This window comes from Macrotis lagotis, chromosome 1 (genome assembly GCF_037893015.1).
Source record: "Macrotis lagotis isolate mMagLag1 chromosome 1, bilby.v1.9.chrom.fasta, whole genome shotgun sequence".
NCBI lineage: Eukaryota > Metazoa > Chordata > Mammalia > Peramelemorphia > Peramelidae > Macrotis > Macrotis lagotis.
In genome coordinates, this window is record NC_133658.1 from 764874809 (window position 1) to 764892376 (window position 17568).

Genomic DNA, 17568 nt, shown 5'->3' on the forward strand with positions numbered 1-17568 from the left:
ACTTAAATCTGTTTGAATCGGCTTCCTTATCTCTAAAATGACTTGGAGAAGGAAATGACAAATCTCTCCAATATCTTTGCCAAGAAAACCTTACAAAGAGTTGGACATGACTGAAACAACTGAACAACAAAATTCAAAACATATACAAAGTAATTTTTGGAAGGGGGGCTACTACTACCTACTCTTAAAGTTCTGAAAGAAATAGAGATATATGAAAAGTTCTGTTTGTAACTCAGTTTGGTACACTGAGAAATCCAGATCAGAAAGAATGAATAAATGAATGAAAAAAACATTAAATAAGGACTTCATGTTTATTAGGCACTGTACTAGAGACACAAATATTTTTTAGAAGCTAGTACCTGACCTTAATGAGCTTTCATTTAACAACATCATATAACAACAATAAGGGGATAGTGACCAGAGATGGGGTGTTTTGGATTGCAAAGTCATAGGAATGAGTGGAGCCCCAGGACAATTGATTGAAGTGACTTTTACAGGAATGATAATATGGAGTTAGAGTATTAGAACTGGATACCCAAATAAATCAAAATTACTACCGCTTACAGGTTTGAAAGCAATAAGTTAAGAACAAAAAAAAACACCTTGCAATTAGGAAATAATTAGGCACTTCCCTCCATAGTAATTTTCCTTGAGTTGATAGGGATAAACCTCGAGGCTATAGCTATTATTGATCTTCACCAGCTAGTGCTGCCTTGATGAGGAAGATTACATCAGTTTACAAGAACTCTTCATCTCTTACTATTTCTCTTCACTCCCATCCACACCTAAGGCACTTGTGCAGTCTATAGACTGTATTTTTTTCAGTTCCTTTTCTGTGTCCTTGTTTAGAGGGGAGAAGACAGAGGGTTTTAGCTGTCATCAAACAAGGTCACTGCCTGGGGGATTGTCAACAATGCATTTTTGACATTCATCAGAATAGATGCTGAATCTGCAACTTTGTTTTTTAGAATGCACTTGGCTTTCAATTTTAAAAAGGGGACAATGCTAAGAATTTTTTTGTAGTTTGTTATACATTTTTCACGAACTTGTTTCTTTCTTCATTATAGAAAGGAATAGACAAAGAATTCTATCTACTCTTTACAGTCTTTGATGAGAATCTGAGCCAGTATCTGGATGAAAACATTCGGAAGTTTACCTGGAGACCCTTTGGTGTTGACAAAGAAGATAAAGAGTTTGTGAAATCCAATCGAATGAATGGTAGCAAAAATATTTATGACCTCTATCATTGAAAAACAATTTTCTTTGAAATGTAAAATATTCTGGGGATTTCAAACCCACATTTTGCAGCTGCTGCAATTTTAATTCCTAGAGTTCTTTTTGAAGTACTTGCCCATTAGTTAGTTATTTCATCTCCCAGTTCATAAGCTTTAAGTGATTATGTTGTGATTTATCAGTCTTCCAGGAATGTTGTGAAACTTAATTAATACTTCTGAAACTTTAAGCATCCATAGCATGACACAAATTCTGCAGAATTATTCAGTTGAATTATCAAGTAAACCTTCCCCCATAAATTCAGAAAACAATTGACACTACTAAATACTACTAAATACATTACTGTGTTTAAAATGAATCTTTGCGATAATTAAAGCTACCCAACACAGATTCATATATATCCTTCCAACAGAATATAAGTAGAACAAGAATTATTAACCTGGGGTCTATGAACATGTCTTTTTAATTATAAAGATTTTATTTATTTTGAATTTTACAATTTTTCCCCTAATCTTACTTCCCTCCCCCTTCCCCCACATAAGGCAATTTGCCAGTCTTACATTGTTTCCATGGTGTACATTGATCCAAATTGAATGTGATGAGAGAGAAATCATATCCTTAAGAAAGAAACGTAAAGTATAAGAGATAGCAAGATGAGACAATAAGATATGTTTTTTTTTTTTCCTAAATTAAAGGTAATAGTCTTTGGCCTTTGTTCAAACTCTGCAGTTCTTTCTCTGGATACAGATAATATTCTCTATTGCAGACAGCCCCAAATTGTCCCTGATTGTTGCACTGATGGAATGAGTGAGTCCATCAAGGTTGATCATCACCCTCAAGTTGCTGTTAAGGTGTACAGTGTTTTTCTGGTTCTCTTCATCTCACTCAGCATCAAGTTCATGGCATCATCACTTCAAGCTCCAGGCTTCCTTGAATTCCCATCCCTTCTGGTTTCTAATAGAACAATAGTGTTACATGGCATACATATACCATAGTTTGCTAAGCCATTCCCCAAACTGAGGGACCTTTACTTGATTTCTAATACTTTGCCACCACAAACAGGGCTGCTATGAATATTTTTGTACAGGTGATGTTTTTTTACCCTTTCCCCATCACATCCTCAGAGTATAGACCCAGTAGTGGTATTGCTGGATCAAACGGTATGCACAATTTTGTTGCCCTTTGGACATAATGAACATATTTTTTTTAAAAAAAATGTTTCGGTAACTATATTTTAATGTGATTAGTTCCCTTTGTGATCCTATGTACTTTATTTTATACTTGTAAAAACATCATTCTAAGAAAGGATCTTCATTAGAGAGAGAACAAGTATCACTAGATTAGCAAAAGGGATTATGTCACAAAAAGATTCAAGACTCCAAGAATTAATGATTCCTTGAAGGACTTAAAGATATAAATATTTGTATCTCTAATACAATGTCTAATAGTAAGACCTAAAGTCCAGGAAAATATTTGTTCTCTGTACACCTAGAACTTGATTTGTGAATTTTTTTTTCACTTTTCATCAATAGTTAAATTCAGCAAGCATTCATTAAGAAAATGGTCTTTTTTTCTCTTATCAGCCATAACAATATCAATTTATCTTATTATAGGTGAATAAAACTTGTTTTTGGTCAATGTCTGGATGGTTAAACATAGCATCATAGATTTAGAGATGAAGGAAAGTTTAGAGATTATCTAGTCCAACTTCTTCATTTTACAAATAAGGAAAACAAGACCTAGAAACCTTGGCTCTTGTCCTTGGCAATGAATATAATATTAAAGCAAGGAGTCAAATTGAGAATTTCAAAATTCAAATTCAACCCTTTCTCTACCACAGCCATGGGGCCTTCTAGATTTCCTATAATGCCAAATGATTATTCAACACTGTAGAAACCCTCCTATGAATTATGGAAGAAAGAGAGTGGTGAATTTCTCAAGCCTTTCAATCATCTTCTTTATGGGGTATTTAAAGTCTTAAAAAAAACTTTCACTGGACAGGAAGCATCATGAGATCCAATTTTGTAGCTACTATTCTCAATATGGAAGCCTCAGCAGTTGAACTTATAATTCATCCCATTGACTAGTGGCTTTATTTCATAACATGTTCAAATCAATTCAGTAAATTTGTTTTGGGCACTTACCAGGACACTGGAAGACATAAAGGTTAAATAAGACGTAATTCCTGTAATGATAGAAACTTCAGTCCAACAAAGGAATATTTTTGGTCTAGAACTATGATTTCATTAGTATTAAAAAAAATCACCCTTCTATTAATGAAATTCGGCAACTGTTCTACAATTTATGTTCTTAGAGAACTTTCTAGAGCCGGAAGATGCTAAGTGACTTGGGCTTGCATAGCTATTATGTCTTAGGGTTGCTACTTGAACCTACCCTGACTCAAGACCAGTTCTCTCTCTCCTGTGACATTCTGCCTCTCATTAGTGGAATTTGCAATTTAGCAAGATACACAAAAGAAGTTTGGACTAGTGGAAAAAGCTTTAGGTTTGGAATCAAATGACCTTAATTGAATTTGGTCTAATACTTATTTGTGTGATTCTAGGTAAGTCACATATCCTCCCTCGATCTGTTTCCTCATCTGTAAAAAGAAGTGGATTGACTTCTAGATGGTTCTAAGGTCCTCTCAGTTACAAATCTATAATCCTATGATACTGGATTAATAGCTGCACATGTTTAATGAATTAGAAGAGGAAGGCTATTGCTCATAAGAGAGATAGGGGAAAACTTTCCAGAAAAGGTGACATTTGAATTGAATTTCCTGAATGGGAGAGTCTTCCAGGCCTAGAAAATATGCATGATCAAAGGAACAGTGGGGGAAAGTAAAACTATCTAAGGCTAAATATGCACTTGAGTTGAGGTAGAGGAAGGGCATGCAGCTGCCAGTTATTCTCTGAACTCATTTCAGGGAGTCAGGAGATAGCCTCTGGTTTGACATGTGGGATTTGGAAACTGACCTGGGTATGATGAAGAAGAAAGGAGTTTAATTGGAAATCTAGCTGAAAGGGGAGGGGAGATCATTTGAACTTTAATTGATAGGTTGGAACTGGACAGTGGAGAAGATGGGATCAGGTATCTGAGTCATGAAAGTCCTAGCTCTGGCCAGATGCAGAATATATGTGGTATGAAGCCTGTAAGACATCTGGAAAGGTAGTTGGCACTTAATGGTTACATAACCCTTGATGGTTATGTAACAACTATAGTATGCACGAAATAGTCTATATTCAATACTACTAGCTGAGAAGCTGCCAATGAATGCATGAACAAGGCAGAGTTAATTTATTTTAAATGTCCTCTGCAATTACCAAACTCTTAGTAGATAAAAGGGATGAGATTGTGTAAGACATATATAGGTGAATGCATCTACATTGAGTACTGATGATGATATAAAAAGAGAAATGTAAATTAAATTATGTTTCCACCTTATAGGCATTACATTGGTAAAGATGGCAGTCAGTCAGCTAGAATTCACTAATCACCTACTATGTGCCAGACAAAAAAGTAAAACAACAAATATTAGAGAGCCTGTGAAAAAACAGGTACTATTGTTGAAACCAAGAATAGATAACAATCTTTCTAGAAAACACTGGAATTATACATAAAAAATTATTAAACAGTGACCCATTGATCTAACTAAATCACTACTTAAGACATCCTATAGTACAAAAATGTTTATAGTTGGTTTTGAGGTATCAAAAAACTGGAAACTAAAGAGATGCCTTCAACTGAGGAATGGCCAAAACAAATTGTGAATATGATGTAATACTATTCTGCTGGAATACTACATTATGAATATGATGTAATATTATTATGCTATTAGAAATGAGGAAATAGATAATTTCAAAAAGATGCAGAAAAACTTGTAAGGACTGATTCAGACTCACTTCAAAGTAACCTGTACTAGAACAATTTATGCTATACCATTAATATTTCTGATGACTTTATATATATGTTATTTATATATATATACATGTATATACAATATACACACATATATATGTATATACACACATGTATATATACTATATATATATATACATATACACATACATTTTTGAAGACTTCATAAACTAATGAAGAATGAAATGACCAGAACCAGAAGAATAATTTACACAGCACCTACAGCTTTGTAAAAGACAAAAAATTTTGAAAACTGTAATAACTATAATAAACTCAATGACCATTCAGAATTCCTGAAGACTAATATCTCCTAACAAAGAAACAATGGACTCAGGATGCAGAATGAGAAATAATTTTTAAGACAGCCAGTGAGGGAATTTGTTTTGCTTGACTATGCTTATAAGTTACAAGGAATTGGTTTTATTTTTTAAATGGATGGAGGTATTTAATTTAAAAATTAAGTTTTAAAAATGCAGGCACATTAATATGTATAGTTATTCTCCATTTGTAATTGTATTTATGTATATATGTTTATGTTTGAGATATCCCTGCAGTGACTCAAGATAGTTAGAACTAGAAGATACCTTATAAAGTATCTATTCCAACAGATTCAATTTATAGGAAAGGAAATTAAGGACTTGTAACAAGAAGTAATTTTCTCAAGGTCACTAGGGTAGTAAATACAAGAGTCAGGGTTCAAATCCAGTCCCTCTAGCTCCAAATCCAGTGCTTTATCCATGATTCTGGAGGGGCATTGGTAAAATCTGCCCTCCCTGGTTAGACTCTAATTTTAGTATTTTAACCGTAATAACAAATCAGGCAACAAATTTATACTTGAACTTATACTTCATTATCTTATCCTTCAAGAATCCTAACTATATCACTTACTAGTTGTGTGACCAAGGGCGTAAGTTCTGTGGGCATTTGTTATCTCATCTGTAAAATGATTGGGTTCCCCCAATCCTTACAGCTGGTATGAATCCATAGACTTTTCTTTGCTATATTGAGACAGTTGAGGAGAATTGTAGAAGAGGAATTGTAAATTATAGTTGCTATTATTTATGTATTTCCATGATAATTTTCAAAGGCAAGCACATGGTACAGTGATGATGTTTGTCCTTCTTGAAGAAGACCATGACATCAGGGAGATCAAGTATGTAAACTGCATTTGCATGAGGGTAGTGCTGTGTTAAATCACCAGCCTCATTTTCACCTCCAGATCCATTTGGGTCAGATATGAATCAGGATGACTGGCTATAGCTCTGGATGAGAGCCAGTCAGACTTGTCCAAGGTCATACAGCTAGAAAGTATCTGGGGCTGAATTTGAACTTAAATCGTCCTGACTTCAGGGCCAGTGCTCTACCCACTGCCACTGTTTAGTTTGCCCCTGTGGTGTACTAGAAACTACTCTAGATTTGTACGTCAATCTTTTTTTTTTTTTTTAGGTTTTTGTAAGGCAAATGGGGTTAAGTAGCTTGCCCAAGGCCACACAGCTAGGTAATTATTAAGTGTCTGAGACTGGATTTGAACTCAGGTACTCCTGACTCCAGGGCCGGTGCTTTATCCACTGCTCCACCTAGCTGCCCCTGTACATCAATCTTAACTCTAATTATGACCAGTGTGAATATTCAAGACATTGCCCTTTCTTATCTGCAAAATGAAGAGGTTGGCCTAGATGACTACGGTCCCTTCCAGTTTTAAATTCTTTGACTCTTGAACTACTTTAACAGATTATTGTTCTTCACAATGGAAATATGCTCTTCTTTCATAAATAACAATCATTTCTCTTTCCTTTTGTTGACTTTAGCATTGTTCAACTGTGAAATAGAATACCCACATTGTATATATACATATATATATATATATATATACTTATATTTTTCTTTAAGTATGTTTTTATTTGCATTGGTTATCTGGATATCATGTCTGTTTTAAAAGTTGTAAGGGAGTCTTCCTAACACAAAGAAACCCATTTAAGCAGAAACATCTGATAACAGTGACACTATCTGCATTCCCTGCCTCTCTTCTGGGGGGAGAGAGCTATGTTTCATTAACCAATTTCTGGAACCATCACTGACTTTTTTATTTCTCATATTTGGACTTCCTTTTTAATGATCATTTTCATTTATAGTGTTCTAGTCATCATACAAAAGTACCTTTTGCTTCTGTTTATCCCACTCTACCTTAGTTCACATTCATTTTGCCACATTTCCCTCAATTCCTCATACTTATTTCTCTCTGCACAAGAATATTTTACTGAATTCATGTGTCTCAGCTTGCTCAGATATTCCTCAACAGATGGAAACTCAATTTCCCCCCCAAACTTTTCCTATGAAAAAGGAGGCTTCTATGAAAATGGTGGTATATGTATTAGAGTTTGTTTTTGCTTTTGGCTACCTTGGTGTATTTGTCAAGTAGCAAAACTGTTTAGTCAAATGGATATGGACAATTTAGTTGATTTTATTTTATAATTCCAAATTGCTTTCCAGAATGATGGATCAGTTCATAACTCAAGAAGATATTATTATTAATATTACTATCATTAATTTATTATTATTGATATCATTTATCATTATCATTCAGCAACCAGATGGTGCAGTGGAGAGGCTACTATGCCTGGGATCAGAAAGATTCATCTTTCTGACTTCAAATTTGGCCTCAATTCTTACTAAATTAGTTACTGTTAGTAAGACAGTGATCCTGTCTGCCTCAATTTCCTTATGGTAAAATGAACTGGAGAAGGAAATGGCAAAGCACTCCAGTATCTTTGTCAAGAAAACCCCAAATGAAACCAAAGAGTTGGACATAACTGAAACAACTGAACAATAGCAACAGCAAATTATAATTTTATTATCATTCCTTTTGTTATTATTACCATTATTAATAACAATAACTAGTATGTATGTATATATATATATATATATATATATATAGACACACATGCACATGCATATCACTTTAAGATTTGTGAAGCACTAAAACAATCTTGTTTTATCCTCACAACAAATCTGGAAGATATATGTTATTACTATCCCCATTTTACAGATGAAGAAATTGAAGGAAAGAGAGGCTAAGTGACTTGCCAGGAATTACACAGTTAGAATATGTCTTAGGCAGGATTTGAGCTCAGGGATTCCTGACTCCAGGTCCACCTAGTTGTCTCAATTATTAATTTAACCATTTTCTCACAGGGTCTCCAATATTGTTTCCACTTTTTTTTATCATCTTTGGTTATTTGCAAAGTGTTGTGCAGAACTTCAGAATAGCCTAATTAATTCTCTTACTATTAGGAATTTGTAGCATGTTTGCATGTAGTTGTCTATAGTGTAATTTTTTAAAAAACACTCTGCAAATCCTTTGAACACTTTTTCTGTTGGTTAACAGCTCTTAGTTTTATCTATTTTATAGATTCCTTAAATAATTCTATTAAACTTTTATCAGTGATATTTAATGCAAATCTTACTGAACATAAGTTGATATTGTCAGCACTCACAGCATTAGATTTGCCTCTAATCATTTGTTTCCTTTTTCTTTTATTCAGCTGTAAATGGTTATATGTTTGGCAATCAGCCTGGCCTGGATATGTGCAAAGGTGACAGAGTTTCCTGGCATATGATTGGAATGGGTACTGACACAGATATGCATGGAGTCACTTTTCAAGGGAATACTATTCATCTGAGAGGGACTCACAAGGATACTTTGGCTCTCTTCCCACATATGGCCACAACAGCATTTATGCAGCCAGACCGTGCAGGTAAATTTGCAGGTTCTATCTTGGTCAAATTGTTATACTTTATGTCTCTATGGGGGTCTCTGCATAAGGACAAATCCTTTGTATGTTACTGGCAACCAGAACCTAATTATATCCATCATGATTTTAGTCAGAGATTCCTCTGGGTAAAGGATTAAGACTTTAAATTAGAATTTATATTGCTAAGGAAATTAAAATCCTCAGAAACCATATCCAGCAGAGTCCTGAAAATGATTCAACCCTATTCCCAGAAAAGATATATCTCATATAACTGAGTATTCAGTCCTAATGAGGACCACATTTTCCTTAATCTACTCAACCAGAAATACCTTCATCTATATTGTCACAAAGCATCCAGCAGGCACAGACAACCAAGTTATTGACTGATCAGTAGTACTTACTTGGTAGATCACTCAAGAAGTTTTGCCTTCTAATAAGTTAATCCCCCAGTGGTCCAATGGTCCATTAAGAGTAGTTTACAATGCTACTAGTCTTCTGAAGGACTCTTGCATGGGATATGGTGCATTAGGGGAACCAGTGTTGTCTAACTTCAAAGAATTTGTGACCCCTTTTAAAGGAAGTTCTCATAAATGTGAAGAATTTGTTTCTTTTCCCCTATCCCACATTTCTCCGAGATGTGGTGAAGAAGGACTGTTAAGTTTAGACCCCCTTAACATCATCCCATCTTCCTTCCTCCTTTGCTCCAGATAATCCTTCTCCTTACTAAACCCATCCTTGTGTTTTTGATCCCATCACCTCCTGCTTTCTCTAGGAGTTTGCTCCTGCAATTATCCTCTCTCTCTCTAATTTTCAGTTTCTCTCTCCCTGCTGCCTTTATACCTCCTCCTTTAAAGAACCATCTCTTGACCCATAAGCTGTTGTATTATTTTCCCTTCCATTTCTTGTTCTATCTCCCCGTGTGTCTTCTTGTATACATCTATTTTTGCACTTTGACACTGGAGTAGCCCCATATCACCTTCCACATGGACCATGGCAATAATAGCCTTCTGGTTGATCTCCCTATGTCCAGTCTCTCACTCCAATCCATCTCAGTTGTCAAATTGATCTTCCTAAAGTGCAAATTAGACTATATCAAACCCCATATTTAATAAACTCTAATGACTCCCTATTACTTCTAGGAAGAAGCTAAAATATAAAGTCTTGTTTGCCCTTCACAGTCTTTCATAGCCTGTCCCCTTCTAACCTTTCCAATCTTCTTATACCTCACTTCCTTTCATATATTATGCAACATATTGACACTAGATTCCTTGCTGTTCTCTATATACTCCATTTCTGGACTTTGAACCCCAGACCTGGAATGCTTTCCTCTTCATGTCCACCTCCTAGCTTCCCTGAGTTCCTAGAAGTCTTAGCTATAACCCTACCTCCTGCATTTCCTAGTCCTCCTTAATATTTGCCACATTTGTCTTATCTAAGAGATTATCTACAATCTATGCTAATTGACTGACTTTTAGAACCAGTCTCTAAGAAACTGCAATCTACTTTTGAAGCATCTGCATCTCTCCCACTCACTTTTCACCTACTAACATTAGGTCTCAAAGCTAACTATGTCTTTTACTCTCTAAATTCAATGACATATTTTTATCCTTTCTGCTGAAGAACATTATTAATTATCTCCTCCTCCTGGATATCATTTTTGTAATATTGCTCTCTGATCTCCTACTGGTCTTTGGTTTTTATACCTACTCTCCTTTACAAGATTTCACCCCCTAACTGTATTCGCCCCCAATTGCTCTGAGACTGGATTTGAGTTCTTTGTTTCCCTTTCTATCCCATCTCTTGGTAAGAGCAGAAGTATACTTGGGTTCCTATTATTACCTTTGTGGCAATGACATTTGTGTATAAACATATATTGAGATATATGTATACATATGTTGAGATATGTATATATACATGTATTGATGCAATATAGCTATATATTTTTTGTCTATTTCCATAGCATCACACTACCAGCTGCTTGTTTTTTTTAAATAAATATTTTATTTATATTTCCAACTACATGCAATGGTAGTTTTTACCAATCTTTTTTTGGCAAGGCTTTGAGTTTGTACCTCCTCCATCTCCTCCCCTACCCCTGACAGAAAGCAATCTGATATAGGTTTTGGATTTGTAACTATGCTAGACATAGATCGATATTGAACATGTCATAAAAGAAGAATCAGATTCAAATGGAAGAGAATATTATAGTGATAACAAAACTACTCAATATATAACACATAGGATAACTTTTAAAAATTGAAGGTAATAAGCTTTGGTCTTAATTTAAACTCCTCAGTTCCTTCTCCCTCACAAATATTTTAAAATTGCCTTTTGAGACTGCTGAAATGAACAAGTCCATCAGGGTTGATCATCACTCCCATGTTGTTGTTAGTGTGTATAATGTTCTGGTTCTGCTCATCTCACTCAGCATCAAGTCATATAATTCTTTCCAGGCTTTTCTGAAATGCCATCCCTCATGATTTCTTATAGAATTTTGTGTTCCATCACATACATATACCACAATTTGTTCAACCATTCCCCAATTGATGGGTATCCCCTCAGTCTCCAATCTTTGCCACTACACAAGAGCTGCTACGAATATTTTTGTACATGTGGAATTTTTACCCTTTTTCATGATCTCCTCAAGAAGAGTGGTATTAATCAGCTGCTTGATTTACATCTCAAAGTAGATGTTCTGTAGGTCTTTCAACTCAATATATATATATATATATATGTATATATATATATATATACATATATATATGTATAAAATGGAACTTATTCTCTTTTCCTCCCCCATAAAAACCCACTCTCTATCCAAACTTTCCTATTTCTTTTGAGGATATCTCCATACTTCTAGTCACCCAGGTTTGTAATCTTGGAGTCATCTTTGACTTTTTAGCCCTGTTCTCACTCTTTATCACGCTATCTAATCAGTTTCTGCATTTTAAAAATTCTATTTTCAGGGGCGGCTAGGTGGCAGAGTGGATAAAGCACTGGCCCTGGAGTCAGGAGTACCTGGGTTCAAATCCAGTCTCAGACACTTAATAATTGCCTAGCTGTATGGCCTTGGGCAAGCCACTTAACCCCATTTGCCTTGCCAAAACCTAAAAAAAATTCTATTTTCATAACATATCTTGCATTCAGTCCCTTCTGCCTCCTATACAACCCTAAATCAGGCCCTCTTCATCATTTTTAACTAGAATCTTGCAGTAGTTTCCTTGTTGGATTTCCAGCATTTAGCATTGATCCTCTGCAATTCATCCCCTGCCTAGCTGGCAAAATAATCTTCTAGAGCACAAATCTGTTTGATCATAAGACTCTCTATTTAGCAACTTTCAGCAGTTTCCTCTGGGATGAAAACACAAACTCTTCAGAGTGATCTGTAGTTTTTCCTCATCTGGCTCCAGTCTCACTTTCTAGTATTTATTCCATAATTTTTCTTCATGTAATCTACATTTCACAAACTTGACTTACTCTTTCTTTAATTCAATACTCTATTTCTCACCTTCATGCCTTTGCCTGGAATTCATTCCTCGCATCTACTTCTTAGAATCCTTAGCTCTCCTTCATGATTCAGGTGTTGCCTCTTCTGGGAAGTCTTTCCTGATCTCCTTTCACTAGTTGTAACCCTTCTTTTCTCATACAACCCTTCTTTATCCTATACATAGTTATCTGTTTACATGTATAACTACTAATAGAATGTAAGTAACTTGAGGACAGGAACTGTTTCATTTTTAACTATCTCCAATACATACCAAACAAAAATTGTACATGTTGTAGTTCATTCATTTTAGTCATGTCTGACTCCTTATTACCCCATTTTGGATTTTCTTGGAAAAGATGCTGGAGAAGTTCACCATTTCCTTCTCCAGTTCATTATGCAGATAAGAAAACTGAGATGAAACGAAGTTAAATGCCTTGCCCAGGGTCACACAGTTAGTAAATGTCTGACACTAGATTTAAACTCAGAAAGCTGGGTCTTCCTGATCTGATGCCTGGCACTCTACTATCCACTGTACCATCTGGCTATCGAGTAATGTACATAGCTTTAATGATTTACATTACATGACATGAATGCACATAGATTTAATGAATACTTGATTGGCTAAGTGCATAGAGCACTGGGCCTGGCATCAAGAAGACACATGTTCCTGAGTTTAAATCTAGCCTCAAACACTTACTAGCTGTGTGATCCTGAGCAAGTCACTTAACTGTGCTTGTCTCTGATCCTTATCTGCAAAAATGAGTTGGAAAAGGAAGTGGCAAATCACTTTGCAAATCTTTGCCAAGAAAACCCCAAGTGGGATCATAAAGAATCAGACATAACTGAAATGAATGAACACAATGAACAATTAATGAACTGGTCTAGATGTTTCATTTGTGCCATACTTTTAATTCTATCATTCTTGGCACTTGGCACAAACATGAACTACCAGCACAGTGGTTAATAATGAAGATACAAAGAAATGTAAGACATGCTCCCTGCCTTTAAAAGGCATACACTCTAGAAAAAGGAGAGATGAAAGCTAACTATCTTTAAAATAGCTCCAAATACCAAGTCAGCAGGAGAGTCAGTAAGTGCAATTGGGGCTTAGCACAAACAGCAAGACTGAAGAACCAATTTCTCCTCTTCTAAGCATTTAACTTTCACTGTGTCCAGAAATCAGTCTGCCTTTCAAAAGGAGTCTTTGCCTGCTGTGTCAAATTTATTAATGGACATTTTGCTTCTTTGACCCAAGCACTGAATTGCTGTGTAGTCTTCTCAGTATCATCAGTGAAGACATTAGTACTACATCCCTGAGACTTGAACTACAAAATCTTTCCCTAAAAACTGACTGAGACTAAGTGATCTGAAATCTCATAAGGAGTCCTAGTTTTTAAACTGCTTTTGGTTGACTAGTAGATTCATGGTAACTCCCAAACCAGAGAGAAGCCTCCACCTGACATAAAGCTATTTCCTCAAATTTCACTCTTTAGGCCTGAAGGATGTTTAGGGGTGAGGTGGGGTGGGGATGAAGGGGAGCCCTCTGGATGGTCAAAGTGTCATTCCCTGGAGTAGCTTGCTGACAATGAGCCCACTCATTCTTACTCTGCTTGGCTCCAAAATTAGGGCCCAGGACAAATTAGGAATAATGGGAGCAAGTAGAACTTCCTCTCAATTAGAATTAATGATAGCAACAATAACAGTAGTGAACATTTATATAGTGAGGGGTTAAGCTCTTTACAATCATTTTTTGGTACTTCTATACTTCCTATTTTATAAATGAGGAAACTGAGGCAAGAATTGGTAAAGTAATTTGCCCAGGGTAATACATCTAATAGGTGTTGGAGGCTAGATTTGAACTCAGGTCTTCTTGATTTCAAACTCAGTACTCTATTGATTGTGCTCCCACTCCAAATTGACCAAAAATGATTTGAATAGGCAATTGTTAATTGCCTGTCACCCGAGGTCATCAAGACTGGTTGAACACTCATTAGGAATTTAATAGAGGGGATTTCGGATAAACTAAAGATTGGATTAAATGACCAATGAGAACCCTTCCAACATAGAAATTTTATGATTTTTATAATGACAAATATTTTTACAATGTTTATAGAATTCATTTTAGGTCCTAATTCAATTCGTGTTATCTGAAATAAGATCCCTGAATATCTTAAAACCCTATATCACAGAGTCTCTGACGTGGAAGGATCCTTGGAGGTAATCAAGTTGGATACTTAAATCCCATTTATAGTATCAAACAGAAGGTTTCAATCCCTGCTTTTCCATTTATGATCTATATTATTTGTATAAATTATTGAACTTCCCTGGGCCTCAGGCTTCTTATCTGAAAAATAAATGACCTGTAAGTTCTCTTTTAACTCAAAATCTACAATTCTAAGGGATCTTCTATCTAGACTTTTCTTAAACACCTCCAATGATGGTGAACTTGCTATCTTTTATTGCTGTTCATTCCATTAAAAATTTTTTGAAAACTTTTTAAAGTTTTCAAAGCTTTCTTAAGGATTTTGTAATGGATATGCCAGACATGATTCCTGATATTTGGGAAATTATTCATTTCATTTCATTTGTCCCTAGCCCTCATTTTCTGATGAGTAAGAATGACAGGACAGTGGTCAAAAAAGGTGTTTTGGGTTGTTTTTTTTTTTCTGGGGGGGGGGGTTTGTTTTGTCCACCCTAGTTATTTCTTTTTTAAACTTTGAAAAGATCATTGCTTAACGGTCCCACCAGATTTCTGTAGGTTTCCTAAGTTTGTATTCTGGGGTCCACCAAAAAAGATTGCACAGGGGTTTCTGTCCTGCTCTGAATCTCCAGAAACTTCATCATGTAGCTTTTAGGAAAAGGGGCCATTTGAAGGGAGCACAGCATGAAGCTAATTGGTTAGAAAGTAATGCCAACAGAAGTTGCTTATCCTGAAGGTCTCTCTCTCTACTTCACTCAGTTGAGCAAAGGGTTGCATATGTAGACTCTGATCCTTATCAAGGAAGATAACTTGAAATTTCCCTCTCCACAGCTGTTCTAATCCAAAGATGGATAATAGGACATTAAGTGATTCACTTTTATGGGCAAGTTTCTGCTAAGAAAATATTGTAATGTTAATCTGAGTGTTTCTCCATTCTCCTGTTTGGATTCCTTCAGAAATCCCAATTGGGTTTTATATTATCTGATGGTCATTGATTAGCTTGTGTTTACAAATTACAAATCTAGTTAATTTAACAAAACAGTAATGGTATTGATTAATCATAAAATAAATATATAATTCAGTTTAAAATCAATTAATGTTTTTCATATAAGTATAAAACAACTGGTTGGTTGATCTTCCTATTGACCTTTATAATTCAACCAGTTCTGGCATAATGTAATAAATCAGTAATGAAAACTTTTCTTTAGTTATAGGTTGTATAAAAATAGTACATTTGTTTTTCGGAGAAAGCACATGATTTTAGAGTCTCATATGTAAGGTAGTAGTATGTAGAATGATCCAAAATAGTAATATTCTATCAATGACATAAAATAACTTTTATATTCATTAAATATTAGCAGTAGAAAAGACACAGACAAGTTGCTTTGTGGTATCAAAATATTTTTCTTCATCATAAATTAATTCTGAACTGGAAAACATTTTTTACATGATTTCATGTAAAATTACTCGATTTCAGATTGGTAAATTTTGGTTTGGAAACAAATATTTATTCTTGAAAGCAAAAATCAATCAACCCCTTGCAACAAATACAAAACAATTTCTCTTTCAGGCATTTTTAAAGTGTTTTGTAGCACAATGGATCATTTTACAAAAGGTATGAAACAAGTGTATGAAGTCAGTGGCTGTGACAACATGGAAGCTTTGGAGAAGCCCTATGGAATGATAAGGACTTTCTACATTGCTGCTGAAGAGATAGAATGGGATTATGCACCTAACAAAAACTGGGAGACTGAAAAACAGCACTTGGATGCAGGAGGAGAAAGGTACCAAAGACCAATTCATTGGTTTACCATGAGACACTTGCTAGAATTTACTGGAAAAAAAATAGAAACCCAAAGATACATTGATTTTATAGACTTTAAGTTAAGAATTTTGAGAAGGACTTTTATTTCTCCTCACTGTGCTTGAGAACCACTGATTTCTATTCCTGAAGGGGAACTAGAATGCCCTCATTTGAGTACATTTTTCCTTGTGGATATGCCTAGTACAAGTACTTTGGATGGTGATTAATATCTACCTGTGAAAGATTTGAGTAAGTATGGAAAAATGAAAGCCTGGATGGCAAGAAAGGCAGATTTTCCAGAGGATGAATGTGTTGAGATTGTATAATACTTAAGGTGGAAGGTGTGAAAAGGGACTGAACTCTCATACATCTTGAATATATATTCAGGGAAGGGGAAAGGTAGGCTGAAGTGGATATAATTCAATGGGAAGTGGGCTAAGAGTGAGTTTTGAGAACTAGCCCAGATAGAGATGGAATTAGAAGAGAGAATGGGGCAATGTGGCAATGTTTATATTTGTGTGTATATATAAATATGCATATGCCATACACAATCTATTTATAGATCCTTATATAATTACCGTATGCTTATTATGAATATATTTTACATATACTCATCTCTCAACTTGTAGTCTCTTCCAATGGAATGTAAGCTCCCTTGAGAGTAGGGACTGTTTCATTTTTGTCCCCTGTAATCAGCTCTTTCCTTATAATTCTTACACACATATATGCTGCTTATATACAACCACTTTCACAAATACCTTGCTCTTAATACAGCAAGGTGACTAATTTCCAATAAGCCAATTCTGGCAATAAGGTTCAGTTCCTTCTTGAGCTTGTAACTTATCTTTGAATGTGGAAGCTGGATGATTCATAGCAGGTGTTCCTGCTCCCATACAGGTTGAACTGGATAGACTCCAACCATCCTTCAGGCTTTGAGGTGTGGATTCTGTAGATTCTGTGGTTGTTTTCAGACCTGTAGGCTGCATGTTTCCTGAGGAGGGCAAGTACAAGAGTGCCACCGCATGAATAAATAGGGGAACCACACGTTAAAATAGGGAAAGCATAAAACAGATTTTAAAAATAAAAATTAAACAGGTCAATAACTTACTAATTCTATGGACTATCTTTCTGAAACTGGTGGTGCCAATACATGATTTTTACTGGTATTATGCAA

At 35.3% G+C, this 17568-nt stretch overlaps 1 protein-coding gene across 1 annotated transcript in view; it reads left to right on the forward strand.

Moving 5' to 3' along the window:
- The window catches only part of HEPHL1 (hephaestin like 1), a 90760-nt gene that overhangs the window by 47368 nt on the left and 25824 nt on the right, over window positions 1-17568 (forward strand). Inside the window, exons 10-12 of the mRNA XM_074216473.1 lie at window positions 1068-1218; window positions 8694-8906; window positions 16161-16374. Of these exons, the coding sequence (XP_074072574.1) occupies window positions 1068-1218; window positions 8694-8906; window positions 16161-16374 (578 nt within the window). The remainder of the gene's footprint in view (window positions 1-1067; window positions 1219-8693; window positions 8907-16160; window positions 16375-17568) is intronic.